This window comes from Suncus etruscus, chromosome 18 (genome assembly GCF_024139225.1).
Source record: "Suncus etruscus isolate mSunEtr1 chromosome 18, mSunEtr1.pri.cur, whole genome shotgun sequence".
Lineage (NCBI taxonomy): Eukaryota > Metazoa > Chordata > Mammalia > Eulipotyphla > Soricidae > Suncus > Suncus etruscus.
In genome coordinates this window covers 63,426,902-63,447,114 of record NC_064865.1, presented here as the reverse complement: position 1 = coordinate 63,447,114, position 20,213 = coordinate 63,426,902, and the positions used below count along the sequence as shown (strand labels likewise).

The window sequence follows — 20,213 nt, the reverse complement described above, 5'->3', positions numbered from 1 at the left end:
ACGCTGAGATGAGACCTGGGAGGAGGGCGTGACCACATGTCCTCATCTTAGTCCTCCTGTGACCACCCCATTCTGTGGGTCTCTCCCGCATCCCCATACCGTGGTCCTCCCATGGCCACCAGCCCCCACCGGGAAGGATAGTTCTGGGGGGCTCAGTGACCAGTTCCCTCACTTGCCCCTGAGGATGCAGAGGAAGGGCTGTGAGGTCTTAAGGTCACCCGGAGCAGCATCAGCCGAGCGTGGCCAGCCTGGTGCAGAGGAGAAGTGAAACTGCAGGCCGGTGAGCTCGCAGCCCTGTGGCAGCCATGAGGACGGGCACCCTTCTGTGTGCCCTGCTGAGCGCCCTGGGCTATGGGGCGGGCTGGCCAGTGCACAAGGCCTGCAGTGGCCCCAACCTGCAGATGCTATACCAGAGCTGTGGTGAGTGCTGTGGCAGGCCGGGCAGGGCGCTGGGCTGAGGGCGGACCTTTGGCTCTGTGTCCACTGAGGCCCAGCAGATGGATGCGGGGAAACTCGAGTTCACATGGGCCATGGTGGCAGGGATGGGCACCGGTTAAGGCAGGCAGAGCCCTGCAATGCACTCCTCCCACCTCAAAGGCCTTTGTCCAGACCTCTGGCCACACCCAGTGGGACGGACACAGGAGCCCCAGGAGAGCCAGTGAGAACCTACTTCCTGCACCTCTGCGTCTCACACGATAACATCCTGGTTTCTGTCCATCCTCACAGGAACCCTGTCCCTCTGGTTCCACTCTGACACCGTCACCCCTGACCCATGTGCAGGAGCATATGTATGCTGAGGCCGGGTGGGTTGAAGCGCCCTGGGAAGAGCCCCAAGCGTGGGAGACTCTGACCCTCCGTGCATGGTCAGCGGAGCAGGCAGGGGGTCAGTGTCAGTCCCACTGGGAGAGGGGAGCCAGAGGGGTTATTGCTATTAGCGAGGTGCTGGGGGACCCTGAGAGGACCTCATGCAGCTGGTACTGTGAGAAGCCGACACAGTCTGTGATGCGTTGCTGGGGAGGAGGCCTGGGGCCATGGAGGCTGCACACAGGGGTGTCAACACACTTCCTGTTGGTGAAGAGAACAAAGTGGGCTGGGGAGGGGAGGGAGATTGGGGGAGGAGATGGGGAGTAAGTGGGAAAGGAAGGATGAAAGGGGAAGAAGGAAGTAGGAGGATGGGTGGGGGGTGTTGTTGCATCCCCGTCCCCCAGTTCCCCTGTGCACTGGCAGGCGAAGATCTCCTTCCCACACCAGCTCTGCCGAGACAAGGCTGGGGGTTACCACGTGGCCTCTTGACCAGGTGCCTGCACTTGTCTGAGCTGAGTATTGGGCAACCCCTCCCAACCCGGGCCAGCCCCCCACCCTCCTGTGGAGAGCTGAGGGGGGAGCTGAGGACTGGGGTGGTCCCCAAGGAACTCAGCTCAGGAGGATATGAAGGCTGGTGATGGGTTCCCAAAGGCCCTGACACCTGCCTGCCCAAAGGCTGTGGGGCTCAGGGGAATCTTCTGACTTCTCCCCCTTGACTGCCCAGCTGCCTCCAAACAGACCCTTCTCTGTGCACTCTTGTCTTTGCTCCTGTTTTTTTTGGGGGGGGTGGGGGAGTTGAGCAGTGCCCAGGGCTACTCCCAGTTCTGTGCTCAGGAATCGCTCTCAGTGATGTTGGTTAGAGGCACATGGTGTTAGGGATGGAACTTGGGGCCATCTGATCACTCAAGAAGAGGCTGCAGGCCTCACTCCAGCACAGATGCCCTTGGGCCTGGGCAGAAACTTGCTGTGAATCTGTGCTGTTAAATCCTTTGTTGGTTATTTGTGAATCCACAAATAGTTCCCAGAATGAGAAATTACTTCCCATCCCCTTGTCCCCTTTTGGGGGGGAGATCTTGGTAATATTTATCCGCAGCAAATAATAATCCACACAGACAAGGTTAGGGTGTAAAAGGTTGGGCAAAGAGAGAGAGAGAGAGAGAGAGAGAGAGAGAGAGAGAGAGAGAGAGAGAGAGAGAGAGAGAGAGAGAGAGAGAGAGAGAGAGAGTCCTTTTGCAGCCTGCTCCCAGCTCTCGCAAGAAGACCCCCTTTTCCCTGTCCATCAAGCTATTTATTGACCACTCAACAGCGCCCCCACCTGGAAGGTCTAGGTGGGGCAATAGTCACAGAACAGTCCTAAGGAAATATTTGTATAGACAACAATTTCAAGAATAATTTTATGGAAGTATTTTCATATCCTACAGAAACTCTCCTGGGTTCTATCTGCAGCACCTCCAACTCATCCCTTCTCTTCTCTCAGGAGCACTGTATTCCCATATCAGGGAGCTCGGATTCCCTTTCCCTGCACTGTTCCAGGGTGCTGTGGCACTGGGACACAGGTGGGCCCACCAGAATCGCCCTTGGTGGCAGATCACAAACAGTTCCAGGACTTACATGTCAGTCTCTGTGTGTGTGTGTCACACATGCGTGTGCATGAGTGTCATGCTGGCACACATCTGGCCACGATGCACAGACAGCTGCACACCTGGTAACAGTGCAGGGTGTCCTGAAAGCAGAGCAGCCAGGGCAGTGCTGGTGAAGGGAAGTGATACCAGAATCACACCCAGGCCTAATGTTCATTGGCCATGCTTGCCCGAAACCTGCCTGTGCAAGCCCTTCTGCTCTGTGCTTCCAAGTGCCTGTGTTTATTTCTGGCTTGTTCTCAGCTTCTGTGCAACCCCCTTAGAAAAAGAGGTGGAGGGCCAGAGAGATAGCATGGAGGTAGTGCATTTGCCTTGCATGCAGAAGAACGGTGGTAAGAATCCCGGCATCCCATATGGTCCCCCGAGCCTGCCAGAAGCAATTTCTAAGCATAGAGCCAGGAATAACCCCTGAGCACTGCCGGGTATGACCCAAAAACCAAAAAAAAAAAAAAAAAAAAAAAAAAAAAAAGAATGAAAACGAGGTGGAGGGGCCTTGGCTCTCTAGTCCATGCACAAAGCACTAGACCAGTGGGCCTCAAACTATGGCCCGCGGGCCACATATTGTATTTGTATCTGTTTTGTTTCTTCATTGCAAAATAAGATATATGCAGTGTGCATAAGAATTCGTTCATAAGTTTTGTTTTTACTAGAGTCAGACCCTCCAATGGTCTGAAGGACAGTGAACTGGCCCCCCTGTTTAAAAAGCTTGAGGACCCCTGCACTAGACAATAAGAATATCCTGGGGTCCACCACTCCCAGACAAGACAGTGCCCAGGCTCCACTCCTCCAGGTCTGGGGTGGGGAGAGCTTTGGGGCTTTGGGGCTGGCGTTGTCTTTCTTCCTCTTTGTATACTCTGACGAGCCCATGGAGAGGAAGTTCTTGTCTCCTCTGGGTCAGAGGTGGCCACAAGGACCTCTGTGGACAGGCACCCCAACAGGAAGTCAGTCTTTGCAATCACAGTGCCAGGCCCCATCTTGAGGTGCCTCCTGCAGCCTCTGAAAGGGGTAAGAGAGCAGGGAAGGAAAGAGAGCCCCAACCTTGGTAACCCTATTCTCTGCACACTGTTCCCATCTTGGGGAACTCAGGCAGAGCTAGGCCATTCCGTCCATCTTGGCCACACGTTTAGGAGACATCCCGGTGAAATGCACCACTCAGAATCTGCTGGAACGAATGAAATCATAGCTTCATATTCGGTACAAGCACTAATTCTCATATGGGATCCATATAAAGAACTCTTACAACAAAGTCAGACTCAAACCACAAGCTAATGAAGGGGAAAAGAGAACGACCCACATCAGGCAGAGAAGTTACTAAAAAGTTCTCCTGGCTCAACTGACAGTGGCAGCCATGCCTTCAGGTGGTTTCTAAACCTCCACCTGGTTTAACAATGCAAATGGAGAACCAAAGACGAGTTTTGAAGAAGCACCATCCGTGCGTGGCTAAGACTCTCATGACGGAACTTTCACAGGCAGCCTGAGAAAGAGCATGAAAGTTCGAAAAGTTCTGAAATGCTAGGCAGGATAGCATGCGAAGAACCGGCCGCTTACAGGGGAGCAAATGAAGGGTGTGGGCAATTCCAGCAGAAGCTGTCACCCGTCCTGGCCTGAACAGCTGCACACAGCAAACAGCAGCTTGGCTCTTTTCCGCCAGGGTTCTGGGCTGCAGAACCTTTCCAGGCCTGACCTCGTCCCTGCTGAGACGAGAAAAGGTCCAGCTACTTGCAAGGCTGGAGGCCAATGGGGCGATGCAGGCCATGGGCTAGAGGCCAAAGCTCCAAAGAGCCCCAGCAGGACCATGAGCAAGGGGCCATGGAGAACAAGAGGGCAGCTGGCTTGTCTCCTCCGAAGCTACAGTGCACATTCCAGCACGTTCTGCTGGAGAGGGCAGGAATTTGGAGGAGGGCTCAGTGGGAGCGAATAGGACTGCCCTGGATAATGATGCATGGAGCTGCAGAGGGCAGGGAGGAGGAGGGCCTGGGGGCGCACCAAGGATCGGGGGTCCTTGTCTTCTTCCCAAGGTGAGCCCATCCTGAAGATCTGTGTGTTGAAGCTTCCTGTGAACACAATTCACAATCCACACATCCGCAATGAAGCTTCTCAACAGGACACTTGCAAAGGCCAACCGGTGAACTGGATGTCAGGAAGTGACTGTGTAGCTTCAATAACAAAGTGATAGTTCCTAAGTAAGGAAAGAAAGGTAATGAGAGAGATGTTTGATTCTGAGTTTTGTTTGAGTCAATATCCATGATGAAAAACCGCCGTGGAAATGATCCCTCTGGATGAGAACTGGGTGTTAAAAGGAGATAGAGGATATGCACCATACCCCTTCAGTAACTGTATCGCAAACCCTGTGCCTAAAGACAAAAATGGGGTGGGGGGAGACTGAAACAGAGAGAAAGAGAGAGAGAGAGAGAGAGAGAGAGAGAGAGAGAGAAGTGTCTGCCACATTGGCAGGCTGGGGGGTAGGCAGGAGTGAAACTGAGGACATTGGTGGTAGAAAGTATACACTGGTGAAGGGATGGGTGTTGGACCATTGTAAAACTGAAACTCAACTTGAAAAATTTATAAGAAAACAGGGCTGGAGAGATTGCACAGTACTAGGGTGTTTGCCTTGCAAGCAGCCAAGCCAATCAAGAACAGATCGTAGTTCGAATTCTGGAATCCCATATGGTCCCTTGAGTGTGCCAGGAGCAATTTCTGAGTGCAGAGTCAGGAATAGCCCCTGAGCGCCACTGGGTGTGGCCCAAAAACCAATAAGCAAACAAACAAACAACCCCTGAAGAGAGAGGAGCAGGAGCAATGACAGTACTTCGGGTAGGCCACTTTCCTTGCACATATTCGACCTGGGTTTGATTCAAGCACCCCCAGATGGTCCCAATATCACCATCAAGAATGATTCCTGAGGGCAAAGTCAGGAGTAAGCCCTGAAAATCAAAACCCTCAAGGGTTGAGCCAGATAGCTAATACAGCAGGTAACATTGCATGGGGCTTGGGAGATTCTATGGGATGCCAACCGCATACAAGGCAAGCACCCTTCCTGCTGTACTATTTCTCTATCTCTCTCTGCTTTCAACCACCCCAGGGCTGTCAGACTGAATCTCAGACTTCTGCTCTTCTTGTCTTTGAAGAAAAAGACCCAAAATATAGGTAGAACATTAAACCTCACATTTAATAGACACTGGCAGCAATCCTTGAACACAACAAATGAGACAAGAGTGTGTCCCATCACAGCTTCCTCTCCATACACACTGAAGGGCCTGACCAGGAAGGAGATAAGGCAAAAAAAAAAAACATGACAACCTGCCAGATGTGAAAAGGAGAAATAAAACCCTCTGATCTGAAAACCACCCAGTTCAGAGTTGACTTAGCGACTTAGCACATCACCCCAGCCAGTGGCTAACATGCTTGGTCAGGTTAATCCCGTTTCTGTCTGTGTCTGTGTGAGTGACCTTTGTGCCTTCTCCATTTCCTGTAAACTTCCGTGGTTTCCAGATTTCAGACTTTTCCAGAGTGATTCTCCACATCTCCTCTGGAGGGCACTGCCCACTCAGAGGAAGCACAGGCAAGGGCATCCAGGCAAAGGCAGCATGCCAATTCTGTCCAGTTTTCCATCCATGCAAATGCACCAGGCAGGCAGAGCTGGCAAACCTGACCGCCTTTCTCCTCCTTGGCAGACCCGTTACAAGATTTTGGCTTTTCTGTGGACCATTGCTCCAAAGAACTACCATCTAATCTCAAAATTCGATTCGGACTCATTCTGAGTGAGTAAAAGCTGCTGACAGAGAAGGGTCCTGCTCCACACAGGAGCCCACAGCCCTTCCCCTGCAGTCAGCTCTGTCCCTCTTTCCTTTCCTCCTTTGGGTCATATCCAGGAAGCGAGTGCAGCCCTCACTTCCAGCTGCCGCTTTCAGTCAAGAAGATTCCAGGCGTGCCTGTGGGTGGTGTGAGGCCCTGGAATCAGTACATCCAGCAGAAAGCAAAGCAAATACTTGGAGCCTAAGTGGCGAGGCATTCCCAGGGCAGAGCCGTCCTGTCATTTATTTTCTCAGCAGAAAACAAGTCTGCAACCAGCACAGGGCTTGTCATCTGCTTGTTGTCTGCAGTGTCTTGCTTCCCAAATAGCTCCCATTAGTTCTGAAGCTGGGACAAGGGCAAAGGCGTCCACCTATCTGCTCTGTCCCTGCAACTAATCAGGAGCAAGCTCCCACCCGGGGCCTGTTTTCTGTCAGGGCACTGCCCTAGCGGCTGGAGTGTCTCCCTTCTCCGTGTGGCCCAACCACTGAGCATAAGGAGCTTATCACTGTGCACAGCTTGTTTGGAGAAACGCAGGGACTACTCCCAGGGCCAGAGTTCCCAGCATCTTAAGTCTCCTGCAGCTGGGAGTGTGCAGGTTCACTGAGCAGCAGCTTTGGGGAGAGAAAGGAGAGGTAGGAGGGAAGGCGGAAGGGAACTGGAAGGCTTCACTGCCCCAGGGTGGTCAGGCAAGATAGCACCCCATAGGACTCCAGGAGGCACACACCAGGAGGCTGCAGTATCCACATAAGAGGTTCAAGGCTAACTGGCCTCCCCAATCAGCCTGTGCAGGTCCCTGTTCAGCCCAGGAGTCCTATTGGGGAGGCCTCTGTGACGGCAAAGGGCAAACCCTTCTTGGCGCCAGTTGCAGCAGCAGAGCAGCGGGCTGAACTTGGGTGCTCTGGGGAGCGCCTGAGCCCACCCCCTTCCTTGGCTGTAGGACAGGACATCAAGGAGCTGTTTCTGGACCTGGCACTCTTCACCAAAGGGACGTCCGTGTTCAATTTCTCCTACCCCGTCTGTGAAGATGACCAGCCCAAGTTCTCCTTCTGTGGGAGAAGGAAGGGGGGTAAGTGGGCTAGCCACCAGGCTGCACGGCCGGTCACATGCCAGGCTGCATATATGTCCACATATACCAGCAGCTGTGTCCCTGCCCTGCCCTCTCTCTCCCTCCCTGCTTCCCTCCTTCCAACCCTCCACACTCCCTCCATTTTCTCCCTGTCCTCCTTCCCTCCTCTCTTCCTTTGCTCCTTTCTTCCTCCCTCCGTCTCTTCCTTCTTTCAGCCCTTACCTACTTCCTTGTTTCATTTCCTCCCTTCTCTCCTTCCTCCTCCCTTTCTTTCTTCTCTTTCCTCCCTTCCTTTCCACCCCTTTCCTTCCTTCTCTTTCCTTCCTTCCCTTTCCCACCTCGCTTGTCTCCTTCCTCCCTCAGCACCCAGCACCCAATAAATATATAAAGGGAGCTTGAGGATGAACCAGAAATGCTTGGTGCCCATGAGCCTTCACACACACACTGCTGGGGGGGGTACAAACAGTGAAGGTCACAGACACATGCTGGCCCATGGCTGCACCTGAAGACACGGGACTGGGCAGAGTCACCCTACTGTCCCTCTGGCCACCCTGAGCCTGTGCACAGCTGCATGTCAGTGTAAATGAGTCTGGCCTGCATGGGGCCTGGTCCTCAGTGATGCCCAAAGCCTGGACAGTCTCCTCCTGTGCCACACGGCCACCTCTGCTTTGCACTAGGCATCGCTACACTAGGTGGAATTCCCCAAACTGACAAGGGACCAGGCCCTGCCAGCCCTGAGTTCCACCCTTGCCACCAGCCAGTTTGCCACCGCCTGGCCGGCCATAATGGGACCCACTTCCAGTCCCTGCTGCCACCATGGGCTCACTTCTGGCCTTGTCCCTCCTTCCCAGCCCCGCCCACTCCGACATTCCCCTTTCAATCCTGACCCAGCTGGAGAACAGGACAGATGGGACAGGCAGGTGGATGGTGGGTCAGGTGGGAGCACAGGCAAGAGGACGGCGGGGCAGGAGGGAAGATGGTAGAAGCATAGGCAGGAGAAGAGGGAGGATAGTAGGACTAATGGGAGCAAGGGCAGGACAGTGGGACAGGTGGGAGGTCAATAGGAGAGGCAGAAGGGTGATGTGACAGGTGGGAACATGATAGGACAGACAGGAGGACCGTGGGAAGGGATGGAGGACAGGCGGGACCAGCCTCAGGTGGTGCTGACACGGCCCTCCATTTTCTCTCCACAGAGCAGATCTACTATGCCGGGCCTATCTCCATCTCGGGGTTCCAGATTCCCCAGGTGAGTGCAGGGCTGTGTTGCATATATGTGTGTGATCATATGTGTGTGCTTGCATTTGTATGCTCGGGCATGAGCGTGTGCATGTGAGTGGGGGACGGGGCTGGTCTGCCTTCCTCCCGGGGCTGCCACCCTTGGTCATTGCATCTCGGCTCTAGAGAACCTTCTGCTTGGCTCCAGGCACTTCTATCTTAGTAACTTTGTGTGTTTGAGCACACACAGTTAAAGGAGATGGTGCTGGTGTGAGGGTGTAAAACGTGATGATGATGATGATGATGATGAAGAAGAAGAAGAAGATGAGTACGACGACATTAGACACGAGTCAGGACTAGTTGGAGTGAGTCTCTACTTGTGTGAATTCTCTAGTTTACGGTGCTTTGGTGCAGCTGGTACTAAACCTGGAAGTGCACCTGCTCATGATACTTACACACAAGCCTTGGGAGAGGCACTCCTGGGGGTCTCACCACCTTTACCCCCGACCCTACCAGGGCACAGCCTGGCAGGCTCTAGAGAAAGTGCCTGAATTGGCAAGCCTGCCTGCTCTTAGACTAAGATATCTGCTTCCAGCTTGTCTCCTCAAACTGCCATATGCAGGGGCCAGAGTGGTGGCAGAGTGGTAGGATGTTTGCCTTGCATGCGGCTAACCTAGGACGGACCGTGGTTCTGTCCCCTGGAGTCCTACATGGTCCCCAAGCCAGGAGTGATTTCAGAGCGCATAGCCACAAGTAACCTCTGAGCATCACCAGGTGTGGCCCAAAACAAACAAACAAACAAACAAACCATTATTGCACACCTTCTGTCCAGGGGCTCTCTCCTCCCTGCAATGCTGGAACAGAAGCACTCCTAGCTCCAGAACCAGCTAAGCTTCCACACACACACACACACACACACACACACACACACACACACACACACACACACACCGGGCTCTCATCCTGCTCACCCTGCCTTCCACCCCAGACTTGTCTCCTTCCCAGTGGCTGGCTCCTGCCCCACTGCTGGGTGCCCACAGTGGCTCTGGAGGGTGGGATGGATGGAGGATCCTCTCAGAAACGGGGCTGCCTGATAGGAGCTCTTTGAGGGTGTCCCTGAGCCAACCTCCTCCCTGCCCTTGAACTAAGTCCCTTAGCCTCTCCTCTAGCTCCACAGACAAGTCTGTCTCTTGCTGTCACTTGGTAGCATCCAGGCATCCCTGGGACCCTGTCTGGCACCCACATGGGTCTCCTTGGCAGACCCGATTCCTGCCCCAGGCTCTGTCCTACCAGGACCTGCCGCATCCGCAGCATGTCAGATGGTGCCACCATATAAGTAGATGGCAGTGGCAGTCCCAGCTGTCCTTCTCAAGCCCCGTTCACAGGTCATATTCTAGCCATGCTAATCCCATGTGTCCCTCCTGCCTCTGAGGCTCTCTTCACCCCACCCCCTCTACTTTCTTCTTGATCCCCCCCACACACCTTCATAGCACAACGTGCTCCTGAGAGCCTACAAGGCTTCTGCTTGAGATCTCCAAGCCAACATCCCTGGCATGTGGACTCCCGGCCCTCTAGAAAGATCTGACCCCCTTACTGGCCCCTGGTCTCAAGAAGGATGGACTTGTCATGGAGATGACCTTTCCCTGTGTCCTTGCAGGGTGATTACCAAGTGCTGCTGCAAATGTACAACGAGAACCAAGCCCCCGTTGCCTGTGCCAACGCCACTGTCATTGCCACCTAAGTGGTCCCTCCTTTCAGGGCCCGTGCCAGAGCTGAGCTAGCCATGCTTTGCCTGCTGGAATCACAGAAGCCGAGAGCCTAGTCCCCCACCCTGCAAATGAGCTCCCACAGAGGCAGCCAGAGGAGCAGTGTGCAGGGTGTGACCCTCCCTCAGTCCCCTGCTCTGCCCTGCTCGCAGAATAAAGGCCCCTAAGGGCCCCTAATGCTTACCGCTGAATCTATGTCCTGTGTTTTCCGCTGTGCTATCCCTGAGCCTGATTCCGAGGGTCCCTCAGCTCAGCCCTACACAGGCCACCAGGTGCATGGACTCACGAGTACACACACAGGCACTGTTCCCTCTGCTCTGCTGGCTCACCCCGTCACTGTCACCAGACCTCCCTCCTGTCACACGTGCCCACACCCAGTTACCGTCAGAACCCGTAGCTTGGCTCCCAGCATCCCTCTGGCCAGTCACACCAGCCTCTGCTGATTGGCCTAACCTGAACATGTGACTCAGAATACACTTCCATCCCTGGGTGGACACTGGGGTACAGTACGGGGCCCCATTAGACCAGTCAGCTTCTCAATTTAAGTTTGCCCAAGTCATGAGCCATGTGGCTAGAAAGTTGAGGGCCTGAGTCCTCATCTGTCATTGCCAGGTGAGTCACAACCAAACTTGGCAGCAGTGCCATGGACCCTCAGCTGAGAATAGTCCCATGATCTCAGGGTCCCCACCACAGACGTGTGAGAGCGCCTCCTGAGTTAGAAGTGGATGGGGGGGGCAGAATGATAGCATGAAGCTAAGGTGTTTGCCTTGCATGCAGAAGGGTGGTGGTTCGAATCCTGGTATCCCATATGGTCCCCTGAGCCTGCCAGGAACGATTTTTGAGCATAGAGCCAGGAGTAACCCTTGAGTGTTGCCGAGTGTGACCCCAAATTAAAAACAAAAAAAAAAGTGGATCAGGGGGCCAGAGAGATAGCACAGCGATAGAACATTTGCCTTGCATGCAGAAAGATGGTGGTTCGAATCCCGGCATCCCAAATGGTCCCCTGACCCTGCCAGGAGGTATTTCTGAGCATAGAGCCAGGAGTAGATCCTGAGCGCTGGTGGGTATGACTCCCCCCCAAAAAAACAAAAACAAAAACAAAAAAACCCAAGTGGATCGAAGGATCCCTAAGCTTCCAGCAGGGCTGGGAGGGAAGGCACACAGGAGTGACCCCCAAACCAAAAAAAATTTGGAAGGGGACAGAAAGGTGGTGGTCTAGTGAGCACAAGCTGTCAGACCTGGTTCAAGTTGGATCCTGGCCCAGGCCACATGTTTCCCAGCTAGAAAATACCCCGCTCTAGAGATGAGCAGCAGAGGTTACCCCAGGATGGCAGTTACATGATGCAAAGGTTCATTTGCTGTGATGCTGTTTTCCAACTGTCCTTTAGAGAGAATGTTGTTCCTGGGAGCTGACCATCGTGGGCGCAGAAAGAGCGCATTTCCAGGGGGTTGAACCCTGGGGGCCTCTGCATTACCCACCACTGAGCACACGGACCCCAAACCTCGGTGCTCTCATAAAAGCATGTCCTAGGCCTTGCCACCACCCGTGTGTCCAGTGCTTTGTTCTCGGGAGCAGTGGCAGGAAAAGCCCCTTATCTGAGCCGCACAGAGGCCTCCTCGCTCGAGACTATCCCTGAGAGGAAGGAAGGAAGCGGGGCTGGGCCAGGCGAGTAGGGGTGTGATCCAGCACCCGAAAGAGGGCCAGAGCCAGGAGGCCGCTAGCCCCGCCTGAGAGCCAGTGCCAGCTTTGCTCCAGCCTTGCACCCCAGTCCTCTGGGCTATGCTCCCCCCACCCCGTCTCCAGCCATGCAGGGTCCAGGACCAGCCGCAGAAACATGACAGTGTGGCTTAGTCCCTGAGTTCCCGTGGCAGGTCCTTGTAGAGTCCTGAGCTGGGGCAGGCAGGAAGAGCACTGATCTGAGGGAGAGGGGGAGCACTCCTCTGGGGGAGAGGCAGGGGAGCAGTGCTCTGTGGGAGGGACGGGGGAGCGGGTTTGATGATCTTTCCCAGGATGGAGTCCACCAAAGAAGCCCAACCTCTTCCCATACCTCGGGCCCACATCCAGGGCCCTGCTCTGCTCTCCCCACACCTCGGCCTCTTTTGGCCACTCTGCCTAGGTCCTCTCCAGATCATGTCCCTTCCTGCAGCCTGGAGGAAGCTGCTCTGGGGTGTGGGTGCTCCCACATGGACCAGCTCCTCGGAGCCTTCAGGGAGTTGGCCCTGTCTCCCTGCACACCCTAGGGATGTTTAGCTATGGACGGAGACCAGACTGCCATTCCCACATGCCAGGTCTGCTCTCTGTCCACAGGCCCCACACAGCTCCTTAGGGGAGACCTTCTAGGATGTTCCCCCATGCTCTTGAAGCTGCTGAAGCAGCCCCACACACAGCCTGGTCTTCTGGGTCCCTCTGGCAGAACTGACTGCCCACCCTTCACATGGCACTCTAGCACACTGCCATCCACTGGGCTCCCCAGCCTTGCCCTCCTCCTCCAACCCCTGTGGGGCTGCAGTAAGGTTGAGTCCTGGGTGGTCCCTGCTAGGGTCAATGTGTCAAGGGCAGTCGCCACAGCTCCTTGACAGCAAGGGTGGAGGGAGGGGAAGTCCTGAGGACCCCAGGGTCCTGCCCTCACTCAGGCACCCTCCACATAAAGGCCAGTTCCACCTGAACAGAAGTGCCGCTGACACTCCCTCTGCTGTCTCTGCTATCTCTGCATCCTGGCTCATCTCTGTTGTCTCTTTTGTCTCTATATCTCTGCTTATCTCTGCTGTCTCTGCCCATCTCTGCTCTGTGCCCATCTCTGCTGTCTCTGCTTGTCTCTGCTATCTCTGCTGTCTCTGCTATTTCTGTTCTTTGCCTGCCTCTGCATCTCTGCCCAGCTCTGCATGATCTCCCTCCTGACTTCCTGCTCACCACTGAATAAATTCAATCAGGACTGGCCCAGAGTCCAGTATACCCCAAACTGACTTCCTTATGCCTTCTCACTCTCAGTCACATCCTGAAATGTCCAGATTCGCTTGGGGAGTGGCCTGGGTTTTGAGGGACTGCAGAAGGGCTAGGCCCGGTCTGTGCCCAGTGGCCCAGGCCCTGCAGAGATGACCCACCCCTGAACGCTCTCCCCTGTCCTCCAAATCAAAGGACACACTTTTGCCCTTTTAGCAGGGCATCTTCCCTGAAGCTCAGCCCTGCCGAGCCCAAGATCTGCCAGCAGGGGGAAGCATGACCAGCGGGAGAGGCCAGAGAGGTCTCGCGGTTCCTGAGTCGGCTACAGACGACCGCAGAGCCGTTTCCTCCACAGACACGGAGGCCCAGACCCGCTAAGCTTGTCCTGCAGATAAAGTGTTTGTGCCCAGAGTGGCCAGGCCAAAGCCCGTGCGTCAGTGTTTTCACACATAAGCAGCCCCTCACCCATCAACAGCACAAACAGAGCATGGGAACGCACACATGCGCGCACACACCTACGTACATGCATGTACATACCCACATGCATGCGTGGACACACCCATGCAAGCACACGCCCACCCACATGCGCATATGCACTTTTGTGTGTGCATATATCCACACACAGGCATGAACATGCATACGAACCCACATGGAGTCAACCACCTTAAGCACACACTCTGTTTTAACACCCAGAGCACACACCCTGCTTCCCTCAACACAGAGGCACACACCCTGTTGTCTTCCCCTCTCACCACATCCCACCCTATTGGCTGACACCGTCCACACCTTATTCTCCCCCAATTAAATATCCCTTTCCCACCGACAATTAAAGGGGAATTACTCTCCCAAAGTGGCTGGTGGATGCCTCTTTGTGAATCCTCTACTCGCCTGAGATCTGACCTCGCCAGTGACTTCTACATCCAGCGACTCTGACCTCACCAGTGACTTCTACATCTTGGGATCTGGCCTCGCAGGCTTCATTTACATCCACATGCATGCTTGCTCACACCCACACATGTGCACACCCACACCCACATACTCATCAGCCCCTCAGGAGAGGGTTCAAGGCTGCAGGGAGGGCGCAGCCCGGAGCTGAATAGCTGGGTGGGGTGCCCCTGTCTGGGCCTGACTCAAGCAAGCCCAGGTGCCTGCCACAGCCCCGCCCATGTGGGACGGCACCCCGGGGCCCAGCAGGCTCGGGTGTCCCTGATCTCCAGGCTGGCTTCCCTGCTGACTGTTTCTCCAGCACAGCTGAGAGATGTCAGGGAGATTCTGGCTCCTTCCCTTGTCAGGCCCTCACTTCAGGGTAGGGACATCAGGGGCCCTACCTGCCCATAGTCCCAGGATAGGAGCAGCACAGGGCAGGACACTGGACGACCGGGTTTGACCTCCAGCACCACATAAGGGTCTCCAAGCCTTGCCAGGAGTGACCCCTACCTTAGAGTCAGCCCTAACCACCGCCAGGTGTGTCCCCTAAAATTTAAAATTCTTTAATAAGCACAATCCACAGGCACTATACAAGGATCCCACATTCCTCGTGTTGAAGAACAGGCTGCTCCAACCCCACCCACAGGACCCGCACCATATCCCCGCCAGGAGACGGAGTCTGCAGAGATGCCCCAGGGAGAAGTGAGATGGGCGCCTGGCCCAAAGATGTTTGTGAGCGCAGGTTCACTCCGAAGCCCAGGGGCAAAACAGTCAGTGAGCACAGGGCAGCAGAGAGTTCTGGGGTGCAGGGCTTTGGGATGAGGGGGTGGGTGCAGGACTGTGGGGTTCATGGGTGTGGACTCTGAGCGCACCTTCTGGATCAGTTTCTGCCTGACTCCCATGGTCTTTCCGAGCCCTGAACCCCTCAGCAGTTCCAGCACCTCCCTGCAGAACAGACCCAGGCAATGCCATGGGCACTCAGGACAGGCGCAGAGCTGTCCCCGGACAACCTGAGCCCCCAGGGCCAGACATGAAGACGAGGAAGGTAGAGACCCCAAGTCAGGACAGATGCCCAACACAACTAGAGTCAGAACTAGAACTAGAACAGCCAGCATCTACAATTCCAGCCTTCAGGGCAGCCCAGCCCCACCACCCATTGGTCCTACTGGTAGGTGACTCTGGGTCACCTTCGTGATGGCTGAGGAGAGAAGAAACACGCACCCCAGACTGAGGTGCCTCGAAAACGAGAGGCAGGAAGGGAACGAGAGAACCCTCCTTTGGACTCAACCTCCAATCCCGGGACCTGTGAACAGGCACAGATAGGCAGGTCTGTCTTCCTAGGGTGCAGAACTGGGGTGGTGGGTGAGCAGAGCTGGGGACAACAAGTGGAATCCTGGCCCTGCAGTCTGGGCCTCAGCTGGACCATCCTCTGCACATATCCTGCAATTGGGACACCATGGGGACAGGGGCACTGGAAACAGAAACTGGCTGCAAACGTCACCGGATTCCTTTCCAGGAAACACCGGGGGCAGATAAACCCGTCAGGCAGAAAACAGACAGGCCACTGTGGAGGCTGGGCGTGGGGCTGAAGTGAGGGCAGGCCTCGTGCCTTCGTGGGGTGACGTGTCAGCACCTGGAGACCCAAAGGAAACTCATCTCAGTGCAGCCTGTCCATGGTGGGAGCAAAGCGCTCAGTGAAGGAGGCAGAAACAGGGTTGTGTAGCAGGCCTGGCACGGAGCAGCTGCCCTGAGCACAGCATGTTCTACTGGCCAAGACCTGGCTGGGCCTCAGGAGTCCACTGGGCAGTGACACGTGGGCCTCCCAGCCTGACCCCAGGGCACACGAAGGCAGGAGCCGCTTCCTGTTTCAGTGTGGGACCGAAACAGATGAGAGGAGGAGGGGAGGAAGGCAGAGGACCAGGAAGGCAATGCCCTGGCAGATGGGGCCAGTGAGGCCTGAGCCCACTTGTATGTAGGCCTGGGGTCACTGTTGTGAGTGTTGGGCATCCCCAGCCCCTCTTGAAAGCGCCATCAGCTGCTGTTCCCCAAGTCCGGCCAGGAGGTCCAGTCAGGACTGTCTGTGTGGGCACTGACCCTGCCGTATCTCCCTGCCCACATGGCGGTTTTCATGCACCATGGATGCAGAAGTGTCTGGGCAGTGGACAAGTGAGGGCAAGGACCCACTCAGGGCACAGAAGGCCATTGTGCTGATAGGGGTCCCGGAATCCTGGTGTCTTCCTCCTGCTGGGACAGGAAGGGATGAGGCCACACAGGGAGCCTGGATGACACCCGAGAATTCTGGATCATGGCATGTTTGTCGTATGGCTGAGGGGCCATGTTTGCACCCATAGCTGAGTTCGACAGCACCCCGGGGCTTGCAAGGTGGTCGTAGGGAAAACCTGGGCCTTCTCTGCCTCTTCCTGGCCCTCCTAGTCCCCTCCCCTCACCTCACCTAGTCCCACCTTGTCCCCAGAGCCCTGGTGGCAGAAGTGCTGCCCAGAATGACCAGAGGGATGTGCCTGGGATGGATGGAGACAGCTGTGGCAGCTCCTCTCTGCTTCCCCGCTGTGCATGGACAGCTGTCCGGCCCTGAGCCCCACAGGGCAGAAGGGGGGCCAGGCAGAGTCCCCCATTCTGGCCTGGAGCAACCACATTGAGGGGGACGAGGAAGGAACATTCGGGGCTGCAAGAGCCTCGATCCTAGCAGCACTTGTCTCTGGGGCTGACCATGTTCTCCAGCTTCTAGGGCCTTAAGCAGGGAAGCAGGTGTGGCAGGAACCCCAAGGGGAACTTTTAGGGACCAGGATCACTCTGTGCTCCTATGTCAGTGCCCCAGGGAACACAGAGAGGTACTGGGGAGATGAGTGTGGCCCAAAGAGGCCTCGGCAGTGGGGCCCCACCAGAGTCCCTGTCTGTACGTGCCATGCCCGGGCACTGTGGGGGCTTCTTCTTCATTTCTCACCCTCCCATAAGCCCCTCCAGAAGTTCCACCCCATCTCCCCCATATCCCTGGGAATTAGGATTCAGACCAGCTCCCTGTGTCCGGCGTGCCCTACTCCTCACAACGCTGAGCACTGGGTTCACAAAGCCCATTTTTTGTCCCCAGAAATTGTACTTGGGGGCCCTGAATAAAGTCCCGGATCTGGGCCCCCAGCCCTGTGCTCTGGGAGGTCACCAAGGACACCACAGGGTTTCAGGAGCTCAGAGAGGCAATGGGTGACCCTAGGACTCCAGACTTGAGTTCAGGACAGACCCATTTTCAGTTTGTTATTTTGTTTTTGTATTTGAGCCACACCAGCAGTGCTCGGGGGTTACTCCTGGGTCTGTGCTCAGGAATCACTCCTGGCAGGCTCTGGGAACCCTATGGGATGCTGGGTATTGAACCGGGGTTGGCCACATGCAAGGCAAACACCCTCCCTGCTGTGCTCTCGCTCCGGCCCAGCACCAGCCTCTTTTCTGCACTGGCGGAAGCGGGCCAGCAGCAGCTAATTTCGGAGGATTCATCCCACATCCTGTGTGCCCGGCCCAGTAGACACCTCTTAGCAGAGACTCCGAACAGATTCCAGATGGGCACTCTAGGATTGAATAGGGGATGTCCAGTCCGTCAGAGCCTGCACTGGACCATGAGCTCAGCCAGCTCTGGATTACCCACGGCCAGTAGCAGGGACAGTGTCTAGGAACAGAGCCTGGCAGGGGAATAAGCGGCGACTGGGCAGGGTCTGCTGTGACTGTCTGACAGAGCCCTGTCCAGCACCCCAAAACTAAGCAGATAGTCCCTGGACAGAAGAGCTCTGATGATACCCCCTAGAATTCCCAGTCCTGGGTTCTGACATGCGAGGGCCCGCTTCTTGAGAGTTCTGAGGATGGGAAGAGAATTTCCATGGAGGCCCCTGTTCAAAGTCATTCTAATTCACTGTGACAGTTAAAATCCAGCTCCCACCTTTCTCTGAGGGCACACTAAAGTCCCCCTGTATGAGTTCTGTTGACGTGAGCCTTATGGGCCAGCACCTCACCCCATTTGCATAAGCCTGACCCCAAAAGTTGTGTGGTCCTGGCATGCCACCCACTCCCCAGAAGCTCCTCTCTAAGGATCCTGGTTCCTCACCCAGTGGTTCTATCCAGGGATGTGAGTGCTGGAAGGACAGGGGATCACCCGGAGGCCCCAAAGGGTTTGTATGCCCCAGAACTGTGTGCTCCATACCAACCAAACGCATCTCCCACTCCTGGTCTTGACCTTCTGGGCTCTCATGTGATACCACTGCCCCAGGACCAGGTCACATGGAGGACAAAAAGCTCAGGCTGTGGGTGACCAGTGCACCCCAAGCCCTCAGGGCCCATCTGGAGTGGTAGCCTGGCAGGCTGGGAGGTGTGGTCATGACTGTGGGTCTTCGTAGGGCTTCTCTCCCACCAAGCCAAGCCCCGCTGAAGGAGGTTTGGGGATTCCCCCCCAGCCGCCCAGCATTCGTGGAGGAACAAGCAATCCAGTTGCTCCTGTCACTGGCTGTAGGCCAGGGATCCAGTGCATGGCTGGGCTGGATGGAGCCCCAGCCTTCCCATCTCTGTTCACCAGCAGGCCCGGCCCTCAGCCAGGCCTGTTCATGCTCCAGTGAGCCGAGGGGCAGAGCAGCCCTGGGACTGGTCTGGAAAACAGCACGACAGGTGTGTCCATGACACTGTTCGGGTGACCGTGGGCAGCCGGGTGGGGGGGGGGGCACAAGTCGAGCCGGTGGGCCCCAGGGGGGTCCGGCCATGACCACGGCCAGGGATCCTGCAGCTGGCACTAAATGAGCTGGCCCAGAATGATGTATGAGTGTGTGAGTGTGTGAATGTGAGTATATGTAACTGTGAGTAGATGTCATGGTGAGCAGCGCAAGGCAAGGCGATACCGCATACCTGTGCACACGCGTGCACCACTCTCTCAGTCTGAGCCTGGCACCCGCTCTGCACTCTCAGCCCCCCAACGCCCCACTGTTCGGAGCATCACTCGCTCTCTTGCCTGTTTGCCTACCCCCTCTCAGGGCTCTCCTGCCCTGTCAGCCTGGACACAGGGAAGGAGACCTGCACCTCAGGGCCCCATCACCCCCTGGTTTTACACCTGGTGGGATTCATCACAGCTCTCAGCATGGCTCCCAGACCACCCAGGAAGTGGGGGACACAGGCCGGGCCCCTCTGCGAAAGCCGACGAGGGTCCATGGGGACCAGCCCTCCCCTCTTGGTCTGGGGATGCTACTTTCCCCGCTGGGCTCCTCCCGCTCCCCTCCCAGGCCTTCGGACTCTGCCCTTGAGTCTGGGATTCCTGCGAACAGGAATTTGCCAAATATTAACCCACTGAAGCCACACCTGCCTCCCTTTTCCCTTCCCCCCCCCCATGCTTTCGGGGTCCCCTGGGGTTTGTGTGGGTGACATAGTGGACTGCGGGGATGGAAGGGAGGAAGCACCCTGCCAAGACCCCCCCACCCCACCCCGCCATGGCCTGTGGCAGGGTCTTCCTCCTGCACCCCGGCCACCAGCCTCCCCGACCTGGGCATGCCTTGGAGATTGCAGGGCTGCAGAGTGGCCACTAGGGGGCAGCGGGGCTCCGCCAGTGCCCATCCTGTCCCGCAGAGAAGATGGGACTCAGCAAAACAGCCTGTGGGCACCCCCTCCCTGGGCACACTGGGTTGGCAGGCAAGTGGGATCAACGGGACCCAGCCCAGAGCAAGCCCAGAGAGAGCCCAGGGCCCCCTATGTGGGCCTTAGTGTTTCCTGCACCCCTGGCCAGAGGACAGGGAGGACCAAGGATGCTAGGAATCAGAGGAGAAGGAAGAGGAGGAAGAGGAGGAGGAGGAGGAGGAGGGAGAAGGAGAAGGTGGTGGAGGAGAAGAAGGAGGAGGAGGAAGGGAGAAGGAGGAGGAGCAGCCCAGGGAGAGTCCCAGCAGGAAGGAGGAAGCAGGAGCTTGGCACCCAGGATGCCCAGCCAGACCGGTTCTGCGAGCATCTTGGCTGGGACACAGGCATCCCCACCCCCCCTTTCAGTCCTTCACACCCCCATCCCAGCCACCATGGGCAGCCCCAGGGCT

The 20,213-nt window shown here is 56.2% G+C and overlaps 1 protein-coding gene across 1 annotated transcript; it reads left to right on the top strand.

Moving 5' to 3' along the window:
- The first annotated feature begins 297 nt into the window (after nt 1–297).
- LY86 (lymphocyte antigen 86) lies at nt 298–10,263 on the top strand. Its single transcript, XM_049765064.1, has 5 exons — nt 298–420; nt 6,119–6,205; nt 7,177–7,305; nt 8,499–8,551; nt 10,178–10,263. Exons 1-5 carry the CDS (start codon nt 306–308, stop codon nt 10,259–10,261), a joined length of 468 nt encoding a protein of 155 aa, XP_049621021.1. The 5' UTR covers nt 298–305; the 3' UTR covers nt 10,262–10,263.
- Nucleotides 10,264–20,213: the final 9,950 nt, after the last annotated feature.